This window comes from Castor canadensis, chromosome 2 (genome assembly GCF_047511655.1).
Source record: "Castor canadensis chromosome 2, mCasCan1.hap1v2, whole genome shotgun sequence".
Taxonomy (NCBI): Eukaryota; Metazoa; Chordata; class Mammalia; order Rodentia; family Castoridae; genus Castor; species Castor canadensis.
Genome location: NC_133387.1, coordinates 156,809,902 through 156,836,090, shown reverse-complemented (window position 1 = coordinate 156,836,090; position 26,189 = coordinate 156,809,902). Strand labels below are relative to the sequence as shown.

The following is a 26,189-nucleotide window of genomic DNA, read 5'->3' as shown; positions in this document are numbered from 1 at the left end:
TTTAGAAAATGTCCTACAATGTGCATTTTATTTCATATCATATCATTATACAATGTTTACATATAGTTTTAACTCTGAAGAAAATGGTTTGTCTTTACCAACTGCGTGTAGTGCCTAAATCTTTCACTTTCATAGAGAACTGGGAAGAGTTGAAATCCACATCGAGTGCTATCCTACAGAGCTGTAATGGGCTGCAAGTGAGCCGATCAGAAAGGACATTTTAAAGGAGCAGCTTGGCTTTCACACCCTTGGCTTTATGAATACATGCACATGGGATCTGTAGTCTCATCTTGTAGTTAAACTGTTTAAGACAAAATAAATTAGTGTTGGACAGAATTCTAAATTGTACAATATTGAACAAAAGACCACAGGGGACCTTTTGCTTAAAGTAGCACCAATCCACACCTGATTGTCTCCAACATGGCCTTCCTGGTGACCCTATGCTTGGCACTTTGAGTGGATCTCTTTTGGCTTTGGTGAGGATTCCTACACTGACTAAGCAAAATGTGTGGTTAAAGTCTACAAAGTGTGGCAATATCAACCTAGGAAATGGCACATTTAAAACTTGTCACCCTGCCATGGGCTCGCCTTTGTTTGTGTTTCCCCATCCCCTGCCTTAGCTGTTTCTTTGTGGATGTTTCTGTGACAGTGGTAAAAGTAAATAAAAATGCATTTAAGAGGTTTCATGGAAAGCAGGTGTTAAAAACAAAACAAAACAAAACATCAAAAACAAAGTGAAAGACTGTGGCCGCAGCTAAGGAGGTTTTCACATGTTGTTTAACTCCAGTAAAGTCTGATCCAGCATCTGATGCATACTAAGGTTTTCTTCTTTGGCATGAGCCACTTTCTCTGTGGTGGGATTAGAAAATTAAGTCATGAATAGCTGCACTTTGGACACAGTGGTGGTTTGTACATTTAGGCAGGCAAACATCAGTCACAAACACAGGGTGAGAAGATTAGAACTAAGCATGCTTTAAGACATCATTCATTTCCAGACAAGGACCTGAGGGGGGGGGGAAGTCATTTTTAACCCAAAGGAACCACAGGTACAGTAGTTCTCAGCAGTCAGGTGTACCAGCTCCAGTCACCCATCCTGAGAGTTAAATGTAGGGTGGGTCTGGTGAAGGTTCACTGACAGTGTGCCATGGGAAAAGGGAGAGGGAAAACCAAATACAGACACAGCATCATTATACAAACAGAAGTTAATACCGGCAGACACTTCTGAGTTACAGGCAAGCTAAAGGTCTGGGAGTCGTGTTGTAACACAACCTCACAGCAAACAAAGATGACAGAAGTAAGTTTCTGACAGCTTTTTAATGATTTATTTCTGTTGCTCATAATAGTTATCAACATGTTTCATGCATACTTCATAAGGACATTCTCTTAAATATTTTTATAGTATTTTATTTATCATTAGCATGATGTCTTGGTAGATTCCAACACCATCATTAAACTAGAAGAAAGCATACCTTTCAGACAACCAGGGACTTCTGATATGAGCTCCTGTTTTCAAAAGCTATTTTGCTCAAGCATGGTACACTTAACTGTATTTCAAACACTATGCCAGATACGAAGAAGTTAATAATACAAATATGGAATGTATATATTTAAAACAGGATGCACAGTTGTCTGGGGGAAGTAGAAAAGATTTTTGGTCCTCATTATGTACTAATTCAAAGAAGAGGACCTGCTATTGCAAACAGTACTGAATTGTTATATTTATCCATACACATAATGTATATGTTTTACTATAAAAGCTGTTTTGGGATTAAAGAGAACTTGGTTATTTTTGGATATATACAGGAAAATGCAGGCAAGGTGAGCCTTTCAGCTGGGTCCTTTCCTTCCCATTTCTGCAGAAATCACCTGTTTCCAGCCCTATCAGTTGAAGGTTGGCCAATCTAGATTTCCTGCTCATAGGCTCATTCCTAGAACTCAGCCCATTTTTTTCACATGTAAGTTTTTAATCCTCATTCAGGGCCAGCTTTAGCTCATTAGTTAGGCGGCGGTTTTGCTCAAGTTGCTGGTAGAGTTGATCTGTACAGGTCAGCAAGCAGGTTAGCAGAAAAGAAGAGGCAGAGGGAAGAGAGGTTAGGCAGACTTGGTGAGAGGCAGTTAACAGAGAACATAGAGATAACTCAGGCAGAACAGCAAATGGTCACTTGTTGAGCAGTCTACCCTTACCCCATGGGTCATCTGTCCTTGCAAGGGTGGGTGGTAAAGGCTTGGCAGAATGAGGAAGAGCCAGGATCTCTCCTCTGATGGGGAGGGGAGGAGAGGTGCAGGATTCAAGGAGGAGAGGTGAATGTTCCTCTTATACTTCATTAGAACCATTTTGTGAATGGAGCCATGTGCAGTTTTTGGCAACAGACTTGGGCACTGAGGACCAGCTGGCGGCCAGTCCACATAATCCACCTCTTGCTAGGGCTCAGTGGAGTTCCTTGGTGATACACTGGCTTGCCCACTCATGCCCACTCTTCCTGAACTCCTTTCTCTCCACTCACAGTGCAGGCTTTCCCCATGGGTATTACCAAGTGAAATGTACAACCAGGCTCCCTGTCCTTCCCCCAGTCATCAGGGTACAAGATATACCTTAACAGTTTATTACCCTATTCAAATAGCAAAAGATCAAGCATATGCAAGCAACACTGATTTAGAATTTATCTGCTTACTTCAAGAGGATGGCAATCATGTTTGGTGCTAATAGTTGTGCATAAAATGAACAAACCCTCAAAGATCTACACAAATACCAGTGCGATAGACTTTACATAACTGAGTTGCAATTTATTCAGGTGGCAAAGAAGCCAACCACAGGACTCAGGCTATATCTGATGATCCTTGGGACACTCAATGACAAGCAAGAGACTAGGACCAGGAGGAAAAGCTGGAGGATGCATGACTGCTTGGAACAGTGACAGCCTGGACCTAGGAAGTCTACTTCATGGTCTTGGAAAGCTAACAATTCTATCCTCTGGAGAGCCTGTGCTGACTGCAGTCCCCAGGCCTGAGGAGAAACCGAGCAGTCCTGTTAATCTCTTACAAATGGTAGGAGACAGAGAAGACGCTATGCTCATTACGTTTGCTCTGCTCAGAATCTGCTGCCTTTTTCTTCTTTCTCATCTAAATTTTCTGAATATTGTCACCTCTTCCAGGTAGCTCAGAATTATTTTCTATTCCTTCTTGGCTCAAAATGTACGTTATCTGTTAGTTCAGACTCACCTCACTCATCTATATTCCTACAAGATGGCCAGTTTGTGGAGAGCAAGCACTTCCAGCTTATCTCTTTCCACACCCCTGCTGCCACCTTCCAGTGCCTTGCATGTGGCATTTGCTTGGGGGCTGCAATATGTAAACCCCACCACGACATTCACATTGTCATGATGGGAAACTGCCAGCACGGGCAGGGAGGATGTCTGCTGGCTGAGCCCAAATGTCTGGCCAGCTGGAACAGAATTTTGGAAAAACACCAGCGAATCCAGAGGGCCTCTTTGAATTCAGCTTAAACGACAGTGGTCCTGACCTCAGCCCCTTTGGGCCTGTTCCCTGTCAGCTGTCATGGAACTAGTTGGGCCTAGGTGGCCCAAAAGCAGATACCAGACAAGTGTACACACTTGGGAGTGCTTTCCCTCCAGTTCCACATAGACTCCCAGATGTCTGAGGTCTCTGGTACCCACACTTGGTCATATTTTTGGTTTGGTCCAACCCAGATTTCTTGTAGCCTTGGGGCTACGTGAACCCTGCCTCCCAGATCCTTTACTTTCCCCTTTTCTCTTACAGAGAATACCTATAAAATGTGTATGAAATTTCTGGGAGGTTTCCCAAGAAACAGTTGTGTCTCTAAGACTTCACTGAACATCTGTTCAGCAGACCTTCCAGACTCGTCACTTTCGCTATGGCAGGATGACTCAGAGAGGGTCACCTCTGTTTCTCTGAATTTAAAAAAAGAACAAGGCAGGAATCATGGTGAAAAGTGGGCCCTGGAACCTTAGAAAAAGAAAAAACATGAAACTCAGAAGCCAATGTCTCAAGAGAGACTGTCCAGATTCTAAATTAAGAAAATCTCCCATACCTAAAATTACCAAAATACTTAATTCAGAGCCTTCACAAAAAATTTTCTCTGTGCTCTGAAGACTTCATAGAGAGATTGACACTGTTTTCAGTTTGTCTAAATTTATTTGAATATAGTGGCATATAAATTCTGTTGGGCTAACAAACCATATACAAAACAGATTATTCATTTTTAAAACACAGAAGAAAGAACCAGACTATTGAGGCAGAGGATACGTTGGAACTAATAAAGTTCACATTGTTTTAAAGTTCTAGTTTTGCAATTAAGAAAAATCATGAATTGCTGCTTGTGACATGAAACTGTGAAGTCCAAATAAAATCCAGTTGTATTCTGAGTAATTTCCACCAAACAGTTTTTCTGGGGGAAAAAAACTCTAATGGCTGTATTTTTAAAATGTCCATATATGGGAATCCCCCCACACCAGCTATTAAACACAGTATTATACAATCCCTCCTAAACAACACATAGAGTGCTTAAAGAACGCAAATAAATCGTGACTCAAACAGGGTAATTATATTCAGAAAACCTAATGTCATTCTTGTGATCAAAATGAAGGTGCCTGTATAACAGATATACTTGTAAATTCCTAGCACCATGGGATGTGGGATGGCTCTGCAGCCATTCCTCCTGAGCCTTTCATTAGCAGACCGTGTCCTCTAAGGACAGTCATCCACAAATCAGCACAGAGGAGTTGCCACATCCTAAACTAAACCTCTGGCTGAGGAAGACAATGCTCAAGCCAGGTTTCCTCAGTCCCAACAAACACTGTTCCCTGTGCAGAGGTTCTTGACCCAAACTGCATGACAGAACTACCCTGATTCCTCAAATCAGCGATGCCTAGACCTCACTCACTATACTGTCTGGAAACCAAAACTCTCTTGAGGGATGTGAGCATGGGTATTCTTCTAAAAGGTGCACAAGGAGCTACTACTTCAGAAACTCTTGATGCTCAGCTGGGCATGGTGCTGCACCTCAGTAATCCTACCACTTGCAGGGCTAAGGGAGGATTCTGGGTTTGAGGCAAGCCTGGGCTATAGAGTGAGACCCTGTCAATTAAAAAGAAAAAAAAAAAAAAAGCAGAAGCCAAAAATTAACCCTTAGATGCATGAAGCAGGATTGTAATTTTATTCAGTGTTGAGATGAAATGTCAATAAATAAGAAGTAAAAAGAATAGCAAACGGAAACAGCTTACGCAGTGTTTATTTTACACTGGACGAAGAGCTTCTGTACAATAGGAAGCAGTGTGCCTGGCCCTAAGGCGAGTGCTAAAAGCTGGAGAACAGACAAATGCAGCGCTGAGAGGTGGAACACCCAGCTTGATGAAGAAGTCTTGAGAGAAGTAAGGCACAGAAACTTATCTGCGTGAAGACAAAAGGTGGGAGAAAAAGAAAAAAGTGGTGCAATGGAAAAAAAGGAAAACCAAACAAACAGATGAGAGCAGCACTTAAAACAGGCAAGCAGCAGACATGCAAAACCTACTGCCAGCTGCACCCTCGGTGAGGTCCATCCTCACCCGCCCATGTACTGACCTGAGGCCATCACGGGCCAGTTGTGGAGAAGACTCGTGAACAGACTTTAAAACAGGTTTTAAGCTAAACCATTCTTTTAGAACATTTTATCATACTTGATGCCAAGAGGATTTTTTCCCCCAGAGTCACATTTTAGCACCGGGGAGGCCTTTAGAGACAGATGATCTGACCCACCCCTCATTTACAAAAGAGGGAGACCCCTTGATCTCTAAGGGCTGGTTTTTAGGTGTGAAAATCATAGAACCCCCAAGGCAGCAGACATAAGCCACACTCTTCACACTACTGTTTTTCTGCATGGGTAAAGACAAGTAAGCCTAAAAAGTGACACTTCCAGCTCTAATAGAGTTGTGGCACTAGCAGCAGGAAGCCCTCTGTGACACACTCAAAGTGAGAATTCAAAGGCAGGTAAGTCTAATGTTTACATGTGGTTAGTAATGTGTAAGTTAGCTATGTATGTTTAAGGTTTTCCTCATGAGAAGGAGGCTACCTACTCTAAACTCGCACTGCCTCATGAGAATAAATTTGGGACCATTATCCCCAAGTTCATGTGACACAAACTGTGTTATATTTCCTAGTTCTTTGTCATGGCAAATGTTTACTATGGATATTTCAAATCTTTTTAATATAAGCATAGAAAATTAAAGGCAGAGCATTCATTTTGTTCTAGAATTCTTAACAGTGAAGAAGAGATGATTGTTTACATAGCTGCTCTGTAGGCTATCGTGGGTCATGCCAATTTCCTTTTCCTTGGATTCTCAGTAATCTGATATTTTAAGGTTTCCTTAAATTTACATTTCTTTTATGAAAATGATCATATCGTACTCCACGAACCTCAGGAAACCAATTTTGATATTTCAGGAGTTCCTACATAAGTGCATGGCCAACTAGTTCTACTTGAGTCTAGTGTAATTTCTTAAAGGATAGTACTCAAGGTCATTCATATTCCAGCTCACTGCTCAGTGGAAGCAATCTAGTTCAGCATTTATGAAATAAAAGGATTCAGAAAGGAAAATGGTTCTCACTGGCTTAATCTACTTGGCCTTTATGTTAGTACAATGTGAAAAAAATAACAGCTACCCTAGGTTATGCAGACAGCAAAGAGAAGGGTGCAAAGCTGAAGGTCATGGAGGAAGAGGGAGCTGCGGCGAGCTCATCACATAGGCATGCGAGCAGGCGAGTGCGGTGCATGAAATTTACATGGAAGTCATGTCGTTGAGGGCGTGGTCCAGCTCCTCGCTGATGGCCTTGTACTTCAGCTTCTGAGCATACAGCTCGTCTAGGAGCAGCAAGTGGAAGGCAGAGGAGCAAGGACACGGAGAGTGACCAAGAGAAGAGGGTGAATGAGGGTGGCGCGGGCCATCCCAACACGGCAGCCAGAAAAGGCAATGCATGAGGGGTTGGTGCCGCAGCAGGTGGCCAATGCAGGAGGCGTGCGTTTTGTTTTTAAATAAATTGAAACAAAAACAAAGAGAACAAAACCCATTAGAAAATAAAATGAGAAAGACTCAATATGAAAAGCATAACGAATATGATAGGTGTATCAGTGAACTGTTAAACCCTAAAGAAAACCACAGAAGGGGAAATGGAACATCTTTCTTTTTACAGAGCTATATTTTAATCACATCAGAGTAGTCAAGCCACCTGGAACTATAGACAATAGAAAAATATTCAAAGGAAGTGTCTTGAAGTACAATTTGTCACTAAAGCTTGTAATGCTGATCTTATGACACCTTTCAGCCACTGACTTCCTGACCAAACTAGACCATTGGGATATTGACTTCTTAATGTCATTAAACTACTCTTGTGGTCTTTCCGCTTTAGTTGCTTGTTACTAGCTAGACAAGAGAAGAAAGCCATACTTTTCAGGGTGGTGTTGTGACAAGTCTGCAATATATCATTAATTTATTATCAATTTCCAATCCCTTCTCCAATTATGTTTTTTTCTTCTTTGTCACAGGTAACCCTTCACCTCAACGCTCAACATTTAAGGTGTATCTGTGAGGTCGAGTGGGTGTGTTACGCAAATCCTACATGTGTTAGGGGAAAAATTCTCAAGATACATTGCCATATTGATTCTTGCACTCCACCCTTTCAGGATGTAGAATATTTTGCTAATGAGTGAGTTTAAAACCCTCAAGCCCTTCCACAGAACTCACACTAGGAAGATGGGTTGTGTCTAAAACAAATCCACATTATTCTGACTATTGGAGGTATCACCAAAGACACAAAATATACCAGTCACTCTCACCTATGAGTACTTCACTCATAAACCCTGACATACTTCTGAGGAGCATGAAGTAAGGCTGGATGGCATTTGCCATTACAAAGAGAGACATGCACTGTCTGGTGGCTAGCCAGTCACCCCAAGAACTGAGAACTCAGGTCCAAGAGTTTATGAGCTGTAGATAAAAACCCCAGAAGACAGTCAGGTAGAAAATGCGAGAGCAAAGAAGTTTGTCAGGGTGCACTTGAATGCTTTTGTCACGTCAGTAGACAACCATAAGGATTAAGTTAAAGACATATTTCAGGTCTTACCTTCTAAGTCATCAATGCTTTTCTCCAATTTAGTCACTGACCTCTCCGCAAATTCAGCCCGAGTCTCAGCCTGTGAAGATTTAATTTGAGTCAAAGTTGGGAAGTTTCGCAGTTCTAATAGCCACAAATATAGGAAAAACTATAGGATGAAGCTCCAGTCTACCACCTGGGAAATGGGTCTGAAATTGCCTGTTTCAGTCACTACAGTGAGTGGTGGAAGCTAGCATAGCACACGAACTCCAAGGGTACCTCCAAATGTCCCTGACTTGGATCATCATAACTTGAAAATGGAAAAATCTTGGCCAACTCCATGAAAACAAACTTAATTTAAATCCAGCTGCCTTTATCCAAAACTCTCAAAATATTACCTCCTTCAGCTTGTCAGAAAGGACCTTGATCTCTTCCTCATATTTGTCTTCCTTCTGTGAGTACTGTAATTAGAAAGAGCATTCCAGATGTCAGGCTGCAGATCACAGTACTCACACTTCTAACACAAAGAACATGCCAACCCAGCCAACAGATGTTAAGGATCTCCTAGCAGGTAACAGAACCCCTGATATCAAATGGCATGCTGCAATACACTCTCTGCTTTCTTGCCTATTGTTTTACATGGGATAAGAAGAAGATAACCTAGTCACTTGGCACTGTGTTTAAATTAAATTGAGGACTCACTCAACATAAAATACATCCTCTATTAAAACATTTTTTAAAAACCTGCTATCTAATAACCAGCAGGAAGTCATCTAAAATATGTTGCCATTTACTAAATGCCTCTTGTGCCACTGCCTTCACGGCAGGGTCTCTCTTGAGAAGCTCTGAAAAGATGCCTTCCCCAGTCCATGCTCCTGGCCTACCTTCTCAGCCTGAGCCTCCAGTGACTTCAAGTTGTTCGTCACAGTTTTCAATTCTTCTTCAAGCTCGGCACATTTGCTAATGTTTTCGATCAGAGGCAGAAAGGGTGGGAGACAAGCCAGAGAAAGAGGAGAGAAAAAGGAGAGGGATGGGAAAAAATGAAAACCAAGTCCTAGAGACAAAGGAGCTGCCTTCAAGGAGCCAAACCATCAGGAATGAAAATGCTCAATTTTACCATGGACACTGCCCTCCAACCTCACAAGAGTGGAAAGGCAGGATGACAAAATCCAGCAACTCCGAAAGGTGATAATTTGGCTTCTAATTGGCTGCCCCTAAGAGCATTTATGAAGAAAAAAAACAAAGAGCAAAAAAGACCAAGAGAAAGCATTTAAAGCGAGATATAAACAGCAGAGGGTGTAGTGAAGGTGCAGTGGTTACACCAAACCAACCAGTGGGCATTGGAAGCTGAAAGATGTATAAATTGCAGTTAAACCTAAAAACCACACACGAGCCATCAGTACCTTATCCTCTGCAGCCATTAATGCTTTCAAGGTCTGATCCATTATTCTTAATTGTTCTTCCAGCTGTCGAACTTGGCTGTTAGTGGACACAGGAAATGCACAAGGCCATTCACAAAATCAGTGTGCAGGTAAGGCATGCAGTGATACACGCATTCGCACACAGACACCCCACGAGTCCTCTGTATTCCACACTCGTGACTCATCCACATCAAATGAGCACAGAAGGAGCTGAAACAGGTAAATGTGCAGCTGCCAGAAAGTCATGCTGTTTAGTCACTGCTCTGCAGTACCCACAGGCGGCCTCCTGGCAAGGGGCCTGCTTACCCTTCTGAGAGCTCAGCCCGCTCCTCTGCACGTTCCAGGTCACTCTCAATGATGACCAACTTGCGGGCCACCTGCAGCAGAACAAACAGTACACACACACTGTGGGGCTTGTAGGCTTTGTGTAGGGGATCGGGGGTGGGAATTGGGTCCCGTTAGTCCCCAAAGGTTTCTGTCTACATATAGTATGCTTCTCATTACAGCAGACTGGTGAGAAGCAACTTGCCCTCAGGAGTGCCCGTACAGCGGAGGTCAGGGGCTTCTACTACCAAGACCCAGAATGCCTAGCTACAATTCACAGTCTCAAGCTGAATCTGACCCAGGAGAAGTCTGTATAATTACACAGCAGTGAGACAAAAGTAGAATGAGAAATATGAAATCTGCAATTTCAAAAACAGCAGTATGAGGAGACATACTGCACTTTATGCTGAAAAGGTGGGGGCTGCTGAGAAACACTGAAAATAAACCTAAGCACCCATGGATGTAGAGTTGTGCATATCAACCTCCTCCTTGTGGAGGCAGTTAAAAAGCAAAGGGGCCACCACGACATGACTGACCAGGTCAAATCTGCACTCAGTGGCAGCAAGCCTGAAAGAAGAAAGGTGTCTCTGAAGCAGTTCAAAGCCAGTAGACAGGAAATAATTTGGACAAATACTACACAGAAGGGCCATGCTGTTTCGAACAGTCATGATGTAATATAGTAATGAAAACTGTGATAGTCGCACTGCCTCCATTAGCACAGGTCATTTTCATGTGGACATTATTAGATGATTCCCTGAGAACCTGTGTGGACAATGGGTTTCCACTACTCTACAGGAGAGGACTCCACAAAGCTACCAGGCAGCTGCACGGCTCATGGTCTCCAAGCTGAATGAACTGAATTGTTAGGCAAAGCAGTCCTTCTCCTGAAAGGACTACCTATACCACAACAGCATGAGAGCCTCCTTTCCCAAGGGCCCACTTTCCCTTTCCCTGGGCAGAGACCTCTGCCCTGGGCTTTGCGGGGAGTTTTGATCTTTCTTTGCAGCGCTTTTGGCTGGCTTTATTATACACCTGAGAGCCCCTGGCAGGATCAAAATGAGAACCATTTTCTGGAGATAATGGAATTTTGCTTCTCAAAACCACTGACTTCTGCCAAGGAAGCAAACTGTTTCACATAGGAATCAAGGCCGTACACTACCCCTTAAGGCCTCTGTTGGGAGTCCCCACAGCTCTGGGCCCAAATCTGACCTCTTCATACTTTCGGTCGGCATCTTCAGCAATGTGTTTTGCCTCTTTCAGTTGGATCTCCTGAATTTCCATTTTTTCTTCATCCTTTTGGGCTCGACTTTCAATGACTTTCATGCCTCTGGAATAAAGACAAGGGGGAAAACCCAAGATTTAGAGTCAATTTCCCAAAACTCACTGTGTACTGCTGTGGTCTGCAGGCTTAGTGCAAATAAATGGCAGACCAAAATATCACATAGAGCTACATAGAGCACATAGACTTCCTAGAGCTAGAGGCAAAAAAAAACATGTTTCTCTCTGTTCCTTGTAGATGAAACCTCACACTGTTACTGGTGAAGCTACCCGATACCTAATGCTAAATGGAAGGCAAGACGGCAAGGACCCCATTTGAATCGGGGAGACGTGGAAACAGGAAAAGCCAATATACTTTATTTGGTAACCTATAAAGTAATTGCTCCCCTTTCCTGATGGAAGTCTCACCTTGAAAATGGACTAGTGCTAAGACAAAAGTAAATTCATGTACCTCTTTCTCTTACTCCCTCAATCACACACAAAGCTCAAAGGAAACTGATGTCTGACCATTTCAGACGTGCAAAATTAGCAACTTCAATTGATTCAACTGAACTCTTCAGATAAACCAAGTTTTGCCTATAATGGAACTTTCTAAATGGGGAGTTTGGGAGACAGGACTGACACGGGTATCTACATTGATGTGTACATTAGGGTCCTATGGTAAGGTGTGTTTCAGAGAATGTTAACTTATTTATGATAAATTACAGATTTGTGGAATAACAAGTCATGTTAAAAATGGGACAGGTCATTCTCGTTCTCACTCTAGAGAGGACCTATATTCAGTCTATTGAAAGTGTATTCCTTTCCTAATAAACTTTACTATTATTTTCATTATTAAAAAAATGGGACTTAACCAAAATTTAAGCAGGCAATAAATAAAACACTATTTTTTGATGAAGGGCTAGATCTTTGAGAAGATCTGTGTTCTAGTCTTGGCTTAGTCACATGTATGCTGTGATCCTTTGGGCAGTCTCTGAGCTGTAATTTTCTCACTTGTAAACCCAGGAGGCTGAGTAAATGATTTCTCAGTTCCTTTTACTCCATAGCATAACATTGCAGGACTGCCTTCAGGTATATTTCAGGAAGAACTCAGTCAAAACACCACTGTTGTGTACACACCATAAGAGAGGTTTATCAGCTGAAAGTATCACAAGTTCTACGTTAGTGAAGAAGCACTAAGAATAATGAGCTGAACACTTCAGCTAAAAGTTTCTTTAACCTTTAAGTCTGAAATCACTCTTTACATTGTGTGATGGCAAGGGGCAGATGCACATTAACCTGCCCAGGTCATTGCACAGGTAGGCACGCTTGCAGTGTTCTGAGCCTGCACTGCTGTGCTATCCCTTGGGGACGGGCAGAATGCTCTTGCCTCATGGAGTCTTTCTTGGGGATGTTTCTATGCAATGTGGCAACTCCATTAGCTTGTAGACTGAGTGTGGAAGAAAAAGCCTCCTAGAATGCATGTGGTTAGTTGGCTGGTCTATATGAACCACACTTTCCCTTCACCATGATGAGACTGGAGCTTTGAATAATAAATCAGGTTAAGCAGGTTACAGTGGAGGTAAGCTCAACATATGAGCACCTGGCTGCATGTGTACCTGTGTCTTATGTATATTGAGTACAAGTCCCAAACATTTTACTTTTGCAGATCCTATTCACTTTCACTGTGCTTTTTCTTCTACCTATTTGACAAGTGATAACCCACAGTTCCTTTAGGTCTAAGTTTCCTTGATGTCTTATTAAATAAAATTATATATTTAAAAAGCACAGTTGCTCTGTGGTCAGCAGAAAGAAAAGAACCACCATGTACCCATGGAATTTCTTGTTTACATGACTGTGTCTCTCACTGGGTGGTGAACTCTGAGAATGGCAACAAGATCTTTCTCCTCTTTACAACTTTAGGGCTTAGAACCATGCTTTGCACAGTAAGTGTTCTAATGTTTAAAAAAAAAAAGCTGAGATTATCCCATTCAGTGCAGGGGACTGAAGCCAAGGCCATGTGCATGCTAGGCAAGTACTCTGGGGTTCTTCCCACCAGGAGGAAAGGCTTGTGCTGAAGGGGCTGGATGAGGTGCTCTCACCTCTCACTCTCATCGGCTGCCTTCTCGGCCTCCTCCAGCTTCTGCAAAGCTGTTGCCAGACGCTCCTGAGCACGATCCAACTCCTCCTCTACCAGCTGGATGCGTCTGTTCAGAGAAGCTACGTCAGCTTCAGCCTAGGTAGAGAGTGAAAGGCATTTCAGAGCTGGAGAGAAAGTGAGGGTGGCACTTTCAGGGAGTGGCTGGGACTAAGTGCTGGCTTCAGACAGGAGGTCTGGCCTTGTGTTGAGTGACCTTTGGTGCAGTACAAGCCCTAGCCAACTTCAGAGTTCCGAGAGTTATACCATGAGCAGCTATACTTGGATATATACAAACCTAGACATGCAATTCTCATCAGACAGATGGCATTAGCAAACACTTACATGGTTCCTTTCTCCCACAGATTTCAAAGCTCTGGTTTTCCTTACCTGATGAAGGAGAGTTCACAGCCACCTCACTCACTGGGGGCTTGAGGTGTGGACAGAGACAACACGATTTATTCAGACTCAACCGCACAAGACACTAGCAGCATGACAGAAACTGGAATCAGGTGTTTCATTCAACTCTTCTCTGAACTACATCCAGTGGTTTTTAAAACACTGTATGGAGACCCGACACAATCTAGAAACTATTCCCCTCCCCTACCTTTTTGGTAACTCTTTTAGAACAACTGGTCAAAATGGAACAGGGCCAAGAAAAATTTCCCAAGTGCTTCTGACCTAAGTCTACTGGAATATTTTACAAGTCAAGATTGCATAAGAAAAGTATCAAAACTTCTAAGGAGAATAGCAATATAGGTATGGTTTTTACTAGGAATTTATCTTTGAAATAAAACGTTTCTTTCTTGGGGATACAGTAACTATCTCCTGTCATAAGCACTTATTACTATGTTCCTGAGAATACTTGCAACGCAGGTCCTGGTGGCCATTCAAATTCTGCAGGAAGTGAACATGGAACTTAGGTACCATTTACTCATCTCCATCCACTTTAGAGATATATTCATCAGGTGTGATGGTTCTCAGGACATCAGGGAAGTTTTTAACAATATGCACCTCAGGGCCCATGCTTGTTCTGTATATATGTTGGTGTCTTTGTTGAGCTGTAGGAGAACCAGGAAATAGGTTCTCCACAGAGTATGGGCTCAATAAAAGTTGACTGAATCAAAGAAGTAAAGCTAACCTAATTTAAACAATACTAACTTTCTTACAGTTCATGAACCCACGAGAAAGTTTGAAATGCTTATATAGTTAGAGAGGTTGTGGTCATGGCCTTGACTCAAAGGAAATCTGAGAACATTCAGCTCTCTGTTTATCTAGATTTGTTAAGATTTTAAATGCCAAATTTTATCTGGGGGAAGAGAGGTAAATAGGGAATCTCTAACCATGATGAAAGATTCCTAAAAACATTTAAATACATGTTTATTTCAACAAAACTACTATGTAATAACTGGCTGGTAGAGGCAGGGAGCATGGCAAATGTGAAATGAATGGGGAAGGAGCTTTTACCACTCAACTGGCCCACAAAGTCAATGTTATCAAAACACAGGAAGTGACTGGTCCCAGCTAGGAATGACTGGCAGGTGACTGTTGGTGTTGGTTTGTTTTCTTTGAAGGGTAAGCATAATAGGAATAACAAATTTCTTAAGTAGAGGGAACTGCCTTTTAAAAATCATTCTTCCTTTTTTTTTTTATTTAAGAAAAAGTATACTTTTTTTTTCTCATTAAGTATACTTTTGGGTCAGGTTAGATTTCTTTGCTTTTATGTATTTTCCATTTCCAGTAAAATTCTATTCCTTTATAAATGGGGAGAGAGAAAGGGGGAGGGAAGGGGAATGACCAAGCCACCCTGAAAGCTGAACAAAAACGAAGAGCAAAAATCTCTACGGAGCACCCAAGTCATGTGCTCAAAAGCACTTTTCTTTTCTTAATGTAAAGGCAAATACCCTTGTTAAAGATGCTGTGGTCTATCAGAGAAATGGCCAAGACTTTCAAAACACTTTTGTAGTCACCAAATTCTAAGTTCCCTGCTCTGCTTTAGATCTGGGTCCAAACCCCAGGGACTTTGTACTTATAGACGGACAGCTGTTTATGCTCTGGGGAAAGAAATTTGTGGGTGACAGTTGGGTCTGTGTCTGTAGCTCCCACACAGCTGGAGTTCCAGAGAGGAAAGGGATGGCACCCAGTACCTGTTCCCGCGTCTCTTATGAGATCACTCTACTTGAAAGGCCCATTCCAATCAATCTGTACTTCTCTTATTGCCCCACACTACCTCTATCAGTTCTCTGTTTTAGCTCTTGACACTGTTCAGCAAAATACTGTTTTGTAAATGTCACTATGCTCTTCTCCCGGGGAGATCATTTTCTAGAACCCTAGACTCTGACATTAGGGTTTATATCCACCAACAATACTAGCCAACAGGGCCTCCTTCAAATTCAGGCAAGTTTAACTGAGGCACATTTATCCCCCAAAATTTATTATACATTGTGTTCCAAAGGCCTATACTTCTCCCCTTCCCTAGTTCCCATTTCTGGTGCTTTTTTTCCCTCAGTTCTGAGACTTCTCCAGATATTTCCTAAGGCTTTTTCAACACTCAGGTAGTCTTCAGGTCCTGCCGCTGCCTCCATCAATACAAGCCCACAGTCACATGACCATTTGTTATTTTATTTAAAAGCTGACATAAATAACAAGGAATCTGGGGAAGGTCAAGACCCCAGACGCAAATTATTTCCAGGCATGTAAATCACCCTTAGTGTACTGAATTAGCTTTCTTCTAACAGTGGCCCATGTGTCCACAATGCCAGTAAAGCCTTTCAGTTTGGGATGTGAATTTCTTTTATTTCAAAAGTGCTATTGTGTCCCAACACGTAATGAGCTACTCAGAGAGACTGCTGCATCAGTGAGGGTGTGCTGTCTTCCTGCAGATTCCTTGTTAAACCACCAGCCCGTGTTTGGCACTTGTGAGGTCCTTAGGGTGGTACATGCCTCCTGCCCCACAGGAACTAGCTACATACACAGAAGTCAAGGGCAAGCTCACCATTCCACCCTACTCCCCACCTCCACCCCCAAATGAGGTACTGGCTACCTCCACAAAAACAAGGTTACACAAACCACTCTCTTACCTCACAAGGTGGTATACAAAAATCAGGGCATGCTGACCCCAATAGAGCAAACTATTACTTCAAATCAGATTTTGGGGAAAAAAAAAAAAAAAAACTTTAAAAGGCCTACGATTTTCATGAAATCCAGATGTTTTAGATGAACACAGAATAGTATTATATCCTCAAGATGAATCCTCTGGAATATGTTTTCAAAGTCATGCCTGAACCAGCACGGAGCATGGAATGATCAAAGGTCAGACCCTTTCAATTCATGAAAACTGAAGTTATACAGAGAAGGTTTCACCCTTCTTGCTGTATAAGACCAAGTGACTACAGCCAAGCTAAACTCCTGCCCTTATATGGTAAGAAAAAGGAAAAACAAAACAAAATAAAAAAAAAACACTGATGACATTGAGGGGCACTCCCATGGACAGTAGATAAACACAACCTCCTCTATCTGTGCCAAAGCCTGCAATTTATGAGGCATATTTGTATAATGAGGGAGGACAGACATGAACAAGGCATTGTGGTTGGTGCCTGAGTGCCTACATGAGAGCGTGGAGATCCAGAGTAGGGTATACACTCCAGTTACAGCCACTCGGGAAGCACTCATGCTTGCACAAAAACGCAGCTTCCTGGTTCCAGATAGATTTACCAACTGTAAGGAGGAAAAGGGCTAGAAAGTCTTATCTTCCATGATTTAATCAAGTTACCAATTAAGAACCTACTAGCTGCAATTTTAAATCTCCCTCTTTGCTTGGTTCTATTCAGAAAGGAGAGAGGAATAGCTTTTTTGCCCTTTTAAAAATAACAAAAATCAAACGAAACCCTCATAGGTCACCTGGCCTACAGTCAACCATTACATCAAGCAAAGTAACCTCATTCCAAGATTCTGAAGGGCCCACACACCTTGGAAAAACAAACTAGGAGGAAATAAGGGCTAGCTAGCTTTTTCCAAGGTAAGTGCTGGTTTAATAGGGCCAATTAATGACAGCCTATGTGAACCTTGGAGTATCTGAACTCAGGGCCAACTTTCCAGCCAAGTATTTTTTGCAGTGGCTTTGTCACTAAACCTTTATTTTTGTTGCCAAGAGAAACTGTTTGCTAGCTTAATTCACAGACTAAGCTAGGTCTATAAACCAGTTACACTAAAGTTCCTGTTTCAGAAGTTAGAACAACTCTCAACTTGAACTTCTCTCTTCAATGGTTTTGCCCAGTGTCCTGGTTGCTGTTTTAGAAGGTTCTGTATCCAATCACCCAGACAGAGGGTTTCAAAAATTACTCTAAAAATACTTGATATAAAGCCTTGAAAACAACTTGTCCTTAGCCAACCAGCACAGACATACTGTTACAAAAATGGCACAAAACAGAAGGTGAGTCTGAAAAGTAGTAAGGTGGCCTTCACTCATAAAATTTGTCCTTTGTGTCTAACAACCACTAGCCAGGAATTGATCAAGGATCTGCTTTGTAGGATCACACATTTTTTCTGAGTCTTTCAACAAACAGCCCTTCAACCCACCAAACATTCCTTCCAGACTGCCCACTTCCCCTCTCCATTCAAATTCCAAGAAAAAACTTGTTGATTAAAAGCATCTGACAGGTTTTTTTTTTACACTTGTAGTGAAGTGAGCCCTGGCTGGGTGGGGAGCTGCAGGTGAGGAGTGCCAGGCATCTAATAGCAGGGAGGCATGCACAGCACTGCCTGTTGTGTAGGGCCCCACTGGGATCTCTTCACAGCCTGCTCTCTTTAATAGCAGGGAGGTGCTATTATGATGCACATTCTACCGTTAGTGAACACAGGCACTGCTGGCTTAAGTAACTGTCCCCAGCTGGTGAGTAGTGGGGCCAGGATTCAAATCCTGACAAACTAGGACCAGCGTTCTTGCTCTTATTCCTCATGTTCCATTAGCACTAAAGGTTCAAGGACAGATGCTAGCTAGTCAGAAAGTGGGATTAATTTACCACCCAGCCAAGTTCAGAGACATCTCTGGGGAATGTTTTGCTAACTCGGTCTCTAAAGCAAATACTGAAAATTACCTTTCGCCTACGGACTTCCTTGTTCCCATCTGTATTTTGTACGAAATCTCTTCTGAAGAAAACTTATTTGCTTGCCCAAATTTCACACAAAACACGCCTTTAAGTTTCTGGGGGAAGCCATGCAGCCATTACAAACACTTAACCAGAAGGATTCACCCAGTTCAGAACAGTACCGTGTATGTAAGGCACAGCTGGAGACCAAATAATCGCTTGTCATAAAACTCCTAAGGTGCTTTGAGCGTTTTGATTTAAAACACACACACTGAAAATTGCTAAAATCCTTGTGAAATCTTGTTTCTGTTCACTGGCTACATTTGCCTTAGGAGAAGAAAGGAAACCAGGTATTACCTTCAACAAGGAGGAGGGGAAGCCGGCAGGAGAATACACCCAATAACCGTTGACATTTAGCCAACTTTTTTCAAGGCTGGGTAACAAAGGAATATCTATTTGTAGAGACCTTGGGAGGAGGAAGGGTTAAGAATCATACGGGTAAAAGGGCTGCATACTGTGCAAGTGAGCTCTTCCGTCAGAACCTCGGTGCTGTCCATGTCTTAACCCGCACAGGACAGCCAGCCAAGTCCAGCATCCCTAGGCCTCAAAGTCCCGCAATGCCTCACACCCTGGACCAGTTTGCGCCCCTCCCCACCCTCAGTAAATGATACTAGCAGCGCACAAAGTGCATATCCTGGGGACTGAGACCCAACCCACCCCAGAAATGGAACCCATTCCAGGCAAAATGCTGCTTCTAGAACCTTCTCAACCCCACTCTCATCTCCTCTGCAGCTTTTACTTTGGACCAGCGAGATGGCCGAGGAGAAAGGGCAGGCAAGGCCCCTCCCAGCGCCGGGCGCCAGCTGGCCCAGGTGCGCCAGGTGCAGCGCGGCGGCCTGGGGGCGGGCGCGGGCGGCTTCGGGAGGGCGGTGCAGGGCACCGCGGGCCGACTGCCTGGGGCAGCGCCTCCGAGGGGTCGCGGGGGGCTGGATGAATCCCTTACGGTCTCCCTGAGCTTCCGCTCTTGGTCCAGCTCGCGCTGCAGGCTGCCCGCACGCTCCTCCGCGGCGTCTGCCTGCTCCTGCAGGCTCCGGATCTTCCTCCGCACCGCCTCCAGCGAGCTGCTCCCCGCCATGGCGAGGGCGGCTGCTGCGCTCAAGCCGCCGCCGCCGCCGCTACCACCACCGCTACCACCACCACCACCGCCACCGCGCGCCGGTCCGCCCCGCCCCGGCCGCTGTGCGACGGCGGCGCCCCCTGCGGCCCAGGAGAAGCCCGGAAGTCACGGCCGCGGGGCGGCGCCGACAAACCGCGGGCGGGAACGCGAGCGCGGGGGCGGGGCGAGCAGGGACGCACTGCGCATGCTCGCACCGCGGGGGGTACGAGGCCTCGGGGCGCGGGAGAGTAACGGGGAAGTTTACTGGACTGCTGGCGCTCGTTCCCCGCGCAGGGGCCGCGGACTTGGCAGCTAAGCGCGATGGCGGCCTCTGCCGGCTGCAGGAGCGCCACGCTTAAGCCATCCTGATTCCCACGTCTAGGAGAGACGCTGAACGAGGGGCTTTGCTGCCTGAATGTGCCCTAATGGGGCTGTTCCTCATAAAGAACCCCAGAACACAAGATCTTAACCACATCGCGCTCCTCCGCCACCCCAAGTTATGTCACTAAGTAAAAAGCACATATAAAACATAGTTGTTAGAGCTCCTGGTCTAAATGTCCTAGGCTTGATTCTGGTTGTGTGACTCTGGGCAAGTAACTTCTCTGGGCTTCATCTGTAAAAATGAGAATATCAGTATAAGGCTAGTCACAGGGCTGTTAGAATTATGAGATAATAAGGCAGGTTTCACAGTGCCTTGAGTAGAGTTAAGAACTCAAATTGATAGCTATAATTAATAAAAACACAGACATTGCTTACAAATTAGGCTGGGCCGGTAAACAGCTGTGCAATCTCAGGTCACCTTCTAGTTACAACTTCCCCTGCTTTTAGAATAGCCTGAGGTCTGGAACCCGACGGATCTGGGCTACACTGGTAAACCTTTAAAAAGGTCCCCCAAGGAAGGCCACAGAACCCTATGACAGAATTCTGGCTACCAGCTTGAAAACCACGTGGACAGAGTCTCTGGGAACCCATCTGTGCTGATTGATTCCTCTTGGACTGCATTTTAAAAATGCCTTTCACGGCTCAAACGATTTTTTCCTCTCACCTTTGTCACAGAGGACCCTTAAAAGTCAGTGTCTGTTTTAAGTGTGAAGGAAAAGAAAGAAAAAAGAAAACATGCCTGCCATTCCCCCCTCCTCCAAAGCATTATGGACAAGCCTGCTTTGCTTTTCTGACTTTCTAAAGAGCTCAAGGGCTGACAGACTGAAGGACCCCAGCTTGGGCCCTCACATCCTGTAGGTGGAGCCTCTCGCTTTTTTTCCAGGCTGTCCATCTGGTCAGGCTGGTGACTATGGTTCCTGCCCTAAGCCCACAGATCATGGACCTCCTACATTGAGGGTATGGAAAGAGGGCATTGGGGAAACTCCAGGGGCAGCCAGGGAAACTGCTGGGACTTGCAAATGCTCTAAGCAGCCAACTAGTGGCTTAATATCCTGCTTTTCAAACATTTGAGGAAGAGTTTCAGGTGAGTTCATTTTTAAGCTGATGTCATTATAGAAGAGTTTGGGACAGATGTTCTCAACCCTGGCGGCAGGTTGGAATCACCTGGGTATTTACAGAATTCTGCCTGGCTTCCATCGCAAATGTCCTGATTTAACTGGCCTGGGCTGCAGCCTGCCTTGAGTTTTAAAAACCTCCCTGGGCATTCTTGTTTAGATAAGGTTAAGACTCACTAATTTAGAAAGAAAATATCTACAGGAGATGAAGACTCACATCTTGCAAATATCTGATACATCAATTATTGGGAAAGGGACCAAGACAACAGAATCCCACACCCCTTTATTCCCACTTAGTTCAAAAGCCATAACAATTTCAAAACAAAACCCAGCTCCTGAATGACAACCTTTTAAGCCAGGAAAACCCCACTTCTGGAATAGGATTTATAAAGTATGTTGGTAAGTTAAAAAATAGTTTTAGTGGTAATAATAGAAAAATATAAAAATGTTTTTACACTGGGGGGTAATGAAATGTCCCCATCCCAGTACATCAGGAAGCTGACTTCTCTCCTACCACTCCTTTTTTTCTAGTGGCATGTCTCTTCCTCCTCAAATCTTGACTATTTTTACTAGTTCAAGAATCACTCTAAATATAACATTTCTTCTCAAACTTCCCCAACATCCCTACAATCTCCAAACAACCTAAAAAGTCTTAGAGGGTAAGATGATCAATACACTAACCAAAAGAAACGCACCCACCATATTTAGGGACAGTTTTCCAGTGGATAAAAGGCACCAACACTGGACTGAAGAACCTCCCTCCCCTAGGGGCCCCGCCCCAACTTTAAATAGCCTCTTTTCCATTTCTGCCCTGCCTCATTCCAAGGCCCCCTTAAACAAGACTTCTCAATAATGATATGATAGCACTACATAGTTACAACAATTATTATCATTTTCCCCCCCTCTAAGAATTGTAGTAGCTTTTTCCTCCTCTTGCTTTCATTCTTCCTGGGCTATTTTCAAATTCTCTGCATTCTATTCCTTATAAGGAATATCTCTCCATGATCTATCAGCAACTCTTTTGAAAAAGCTAAATAAACGTCCTGCTGGAGAATTTGGGGGAGACAGTCATCCTCCATGTATACAGCAGACAGACATCTGATCCGAATTATACAAAACCGACTCAGTTTTAAGTGTTGTTTTTGTTGTTTTGTTTTGCACTTTTTCAAAAGCCAGGTAGTTTTATAATGCAAATATTTTAGCTAAATCAGTGCTTTCCAGGCACCTTGATTTTCATTGAAAACTTCTTTTTGTCAGATCCTAAGTGACCTTTGTCTGGATGTTTCATTTACAAAGCAAATGCATGGTACAAAAGGCCTGTACTAATTTTGAGACCTGAGATCCTTTAGTAATTTGCATTTACTTTCATACAAGACAATTCTGTTGCACTTGGGGGTTCAACTTTTGGGCATTGCTTTCCCTGGTGCTCATACATTCTTGGAATTGTTAGCAACTTCCCCAGGAATTCTTTTCTAATTAGGCCTCTAGGCTTAATTAGCTTCTAGAATGGAATTCAACGGTGTGAAAAGAAGTCAGTCCTTTGGAAATCTAATCCTTGGCTTGACTTTCAGAGACAGAGAGTCAAGCTCTACAGTTAAGATCCCAAAGGACATTGAAGAAAATGCTAGCAGAGCTCTAGCAGGGTGTGCATCACCCCTGAAAGTATGTGGTGGTTGTCAGAAGGCTGACAGGTGGGGGTGGGGCGGGCAGGAGGGGCAGGGGGCAGCTAGCTCACTATACCATATAAAGCACTGAGCTATATATAACTCCCTGCTTACTTTCTGGATCTAGACTGCAGACCCAAGCAAGTATCAACTTCCCAGGCAAGTCTTAAGAGCTGGATTAAGATTTCCCTATTGAGAAAGGAAGCCTGACAGCGTCTCCACCATCAAACTTAACCTTGTAAGTGAAAGGCCACTATGTTAGAAGCCAGACCTCTGGACCCTCAGTAGGTCCACCCCAAACCAGATCTTCTCACCCACTGGGGATGGCAAAATGGAAGAAAATAAGGTATTTTCTGTTGCACAAACCTTGCAGTTGACACACTCCAGGGGTTTTCTGCCACTAGGAGGCAAGGTTCACCTCCAGAGTCCAATATCAGCGACTCTGTTCTCCCAGCTTCTCACTTCACCCACCTCCAAACCCAGGGGGAAAGGTGTGTGTGTGTGTGGCGGGGGAGGGGGTGAAAGAAAAGAAAAGAAGAGAAAGAGGAATGGATGAAATATAAACGAATGTGTGCAACAGCAGTCAGAGGCGGCATCCAGTGCTCTGGGCCATGGCCAGGCTGTGTGCAGGTGTCCCATACCCTCTGGCCCTTGCAGTGACCCCAGAGTGGCCACGCTGGACAGATGAGGGCGGCAGTGTGAGCGTGCACTTACGTCGGTGGCCTTTTTCTCTGCCAGCTCCAGTTTCTCCTGGGCATCTTTGAGAGCCTCGGAGTATTTGTCCAGTTCATCTTCAGTGCCCTTGAGTTTCTTTTGCAGCGACACCAGCTCATCTTCCAGCTGGGAGTTGGCCGTGGGGTACGGGAAATGGGGGTGGGGTGGGGTGCAGCAGGCAGCGTGATCCCGCAGGGCGCGGGGTGCACAGACGGTAAGGACAGGGACAGTGGGAAAAAGAGGAGGAAAGATAGGGAGGGAGAAAGAAAGAGAAAGAGTTAGCCATTCGTGCGCCGCGCTGCGCCGCGCGCTCCGGGTACCTTGGCGGCGGTCTCGTCCGCAGCCAGGAGGCTGTCCTCCGCCTTGTGCAGCTCCTCCAGCACCCTGTCCCGCTCGTCCTCCGACGCCCGCAGCAGCTTCTCCTTCGCCGCGATGTCCTCCTCGAGCTGGGGGGGCGGTGGCGGGCGGGCGAGGGCGGCCGGCACGGACCGGGTGTTAGACACACACACACACACACACACACACACACACACACACACACACACACACACACACACATATCACGGGCGCCAGGTTGGCTGGGGCCCTGGGGCTGGGGGCGGCGCTGAGTTGGGGTTCAAGGGATCCTAAGGAACCACCTCTGGCCAGAAGCTGGAACCGCTCGGTGGCTCATCCCGCACCCTCACCTTCCCCGGGACGAGATTCTTGCCGACGTCTCAGCGGGTTCAAGTTCACAACTTGGGAGGAAGGGGCGTTGTATCCTCCATTCTGCCCCATCTTTGTTCTTAAGAAACCATGATACCCCTCTCCTCGCCCAAGGTCTACATCCCAGGTTCAGGTTCCCTTTTCCCCAGTCAAAAGTCCAAAGTTCCAACACTTTCAGGATTTGACTCTCCTTCCCCCTCCCCCTTCCTTCACATGTCCCAGGAGCCAGTGTCCTTTTCCCACTCCGTTTCCAAACTTGACTCCCAGTCTTGGGAATCGAGTGCCTCTAGGTAGGACTTAAGTGGACTTGGCGGGCTGTGGGAACCAGAGAAGGGAAATAAGCGTCCCCAGACAAGACTGAAAAGTTAGGATAAGCCTCAAACCTGCACTTCCCCTCCCTCTTTTACGCTCGCGCGCCCCTGGCCACCCTGGCTTGGGGATGGCTCCCGGAGTCCTCGCGGTGGGGGGATAGGAAGGGGTGCCGGGCTCGGGTCCCGGGGCTCGGGGACACCCGGGCCCGCCTAGTGCCGGCGATCAGCGGTCGCAGGGCTGGGGAAGCGCAGACCTGCTTGCTCCTGTCTTCCGCCGCCTTCTTGTCGGCCTCCGCCTGCTCGGCTCGATCCAAGGCGTTCTCCTTGTCGAGCTTCAGCATCTGCATCTTCTTCTTGATGGCGTCCATGGTGGCGGTGGCGAGGGGCCCTGGGGCTGCGGCGCGAGCGGAGACGCGAACACGAGCGCGGTGTGGCGGCCGAGCCGGAGTGCGAGCGCGGAGTCGCCTGCTGCTGCCAGATATGTACTTTCCCAGGGGGGCGACCGCATTCCTCAAGACAGCCAATACTTTTTTGGAAAAGCTTTTTTCTCCTGCCTCCTTTCCCCCTCTCTTGCCTCCGCCCCGTGCCTCCTCCCGCGGGGGCCGCTCGCCCATTCGCTGCCGCCTGCCGGCCTCCCGGTTGACGGTGGATATGACTATATATGGGGACACGAACCGCCCAGGCGGCGGCCCGGCGAGGCCATCCTATTCCCAAACCTGAGCGCCGCGGAGAGGGCGCCCCGGCCTCGCTGGAGCCTAGCCCGGCGCAAGGCGGTAGCCTCTGGTCTGCCCTCTGCGTCCCCTCCTCACAGGGCCGGCGCTGGCCCCGATGGTCCCCAGCGGAGCCCACCTTGGGGCCACTGGAGATCGGGAAAGCAGGACAGGTGGTGGTGCGCATTCCCCTCACCCCACCCCCGGGTCTCCAGACCCTGGGGCACTCAGCCTAAGACCTGGAGGTCCCCGTATCTGGCCTGTGTGTTCTCGGCACCCAGCTGTGCCCTGACAACTCTCAGGATGCTCCATTCTGGAAACTCAGCTGGAGCAGAAGAAAGGGAGAGATAGGGGAAAGGCCTGGGGGTTGTTACTGGGACTTTCTCTGCTCATGCCCAGTCGAGGGTGGGTGTGACAGCACACAGAATGACTTTTGAGCCCTTTCCCCCAAATACCTAGGGGCACACAGGAGTTGGCTTAGTTGTGTGTGTGTGTGTGTGTGTGTATTGCTTCTAAAAAGAGCAGGGTGTGTGTTGTGTAGATTGGCTGTACTTTAAGGGGAGAGAACAGTTGGATTTAGAATCAGGCAACTGTGTTTTCTGCTCTGTTACCAGCAGCTGTGTGACCTTGACTAGTAACAGCCTTGGTGTTGTAGATTCCTCATAGTTAAATCCAGGGGTAGATGACACCTTGAAGTCTCTCCAGACAGAACTTTTCATAATTTTCCTTGCACTGATTTTAGAAAGTCAGCCTCTTTCTGTGTTAGGCATTCAGGTGCCAGGTTGCCAAAATAATGGAATGAAAGTTATCCTAGCTAAGGCATTTGTATCCACAGCCAGAACTCTGAGGAAGGAATGGGGCCAGCTCTGCATGGTGAGCTCAGTTTGAAGGCAGGAGGTCTTCTCTATCACAAACTCCCCTCTTCCCAGCCTTCTGCTCTTCTCAGAGCTTCAGTAAGAGTGGAGGAGCAGGGGCTGTCCCCAGGCCTTGCCTGAGGGCAGCTCAGGCAGGGTTGGGGAGGGTCTTGTTAACAGTCCCCACAGAATAATTCACAGTCTGTACTACATGGATACTGAATATGCCCAGGACGGTGTCTGAGCAGAT

General features: G+C 45.4%; 1 protein-coding gene across 22 annotated transcripts; it reads right to left on the bottom strand.

Annotated features, from left to right (window-relative positions):
- Tpm1 (tropomyosin 1) lies at positions 1 to 24,922 on the bottom strand. 22 transcript variants are annotated; one of them, XM_074066136.1, is made up of 10 exons: positions 24,630 to 24,908; positions 23,680 to 23,805; positions 23,360 to 23,485; positions 13,208 to 13,341; positions 11,058 to 11,175; positions 9,831 to 9,901; positions 8,988 to 9,063; positions 8,502 to 8,564; positions 8,134 to 8,203; positions 1 to 849 (listed from the first exon to the last, which is right to left on the bottom strand). In XM_074066136.1, the coding sequence occupies exons 1-10, from the start codon at positions 24,741 to 24,743 to the stop codon at positions 767 to 769; spliced, it is 981 nt and encodes a 326-aa protein (XP_073922237.1). In that variant the 5' UTR covers positions 24,744 to 24,908; the 3' UTR covers positions 1 to 766. The 22 variants fall into 22 exon arrangements, with proteins under 22 accessions (XP_073922237.1, XP_073922227.1, XP_020034013.1 ...); XM_074066124.1 differs by lacking the exons at positions 1 to 849; positions 8,988 to 9,063; positions 23,680 to 23,805 and adding exons at positions 5,252 to 5,427; positions 6,796 to 6,874; positions 9,507 to 9,582 and having other exon boundaries at positions 24,630 to 24,907; XM_020178420.2 differs by lacking the exons at positions 1 to 849; positions 23,680 to 23,805 and adding exons at positions 5,252 to 5,427; positions 6,796 to 6,874 and having other exon boundaries at positions 24,630 to 24,903.
- Between the last annotated feature and the right edge of the window lie 1,267 nt (positions 24,923 to 26,189).

What these genes read in the sequence shown, in the direction of transcription:
- Tpm1 (XM_074066137.1), bottom strand. Translation starts at nt 24,743, where the DNA reads ATGGACGCCATCAAGAAGAAGATGCAGATGCTGAAGCTCGACAAGGAG. An exon ending in CGGACGAGACCGCCGCCAAG is followed by an intron (nt 23,486 to 23,679) that starts GTACCCGGAGCG and finishes GCCAACTCCCAG; the next exon opens with CTGGAAGATGAGCTGGTGTC. An exon ending in AAGCATTGATGACTTAGAAG is followed by an intron (nt 6,875 to 8,133) that starts GTAAGACCTGAA and finishes TGCTGCTCCTAG; the next exon opens with ACGAGCTGTATGCTCAGAAG.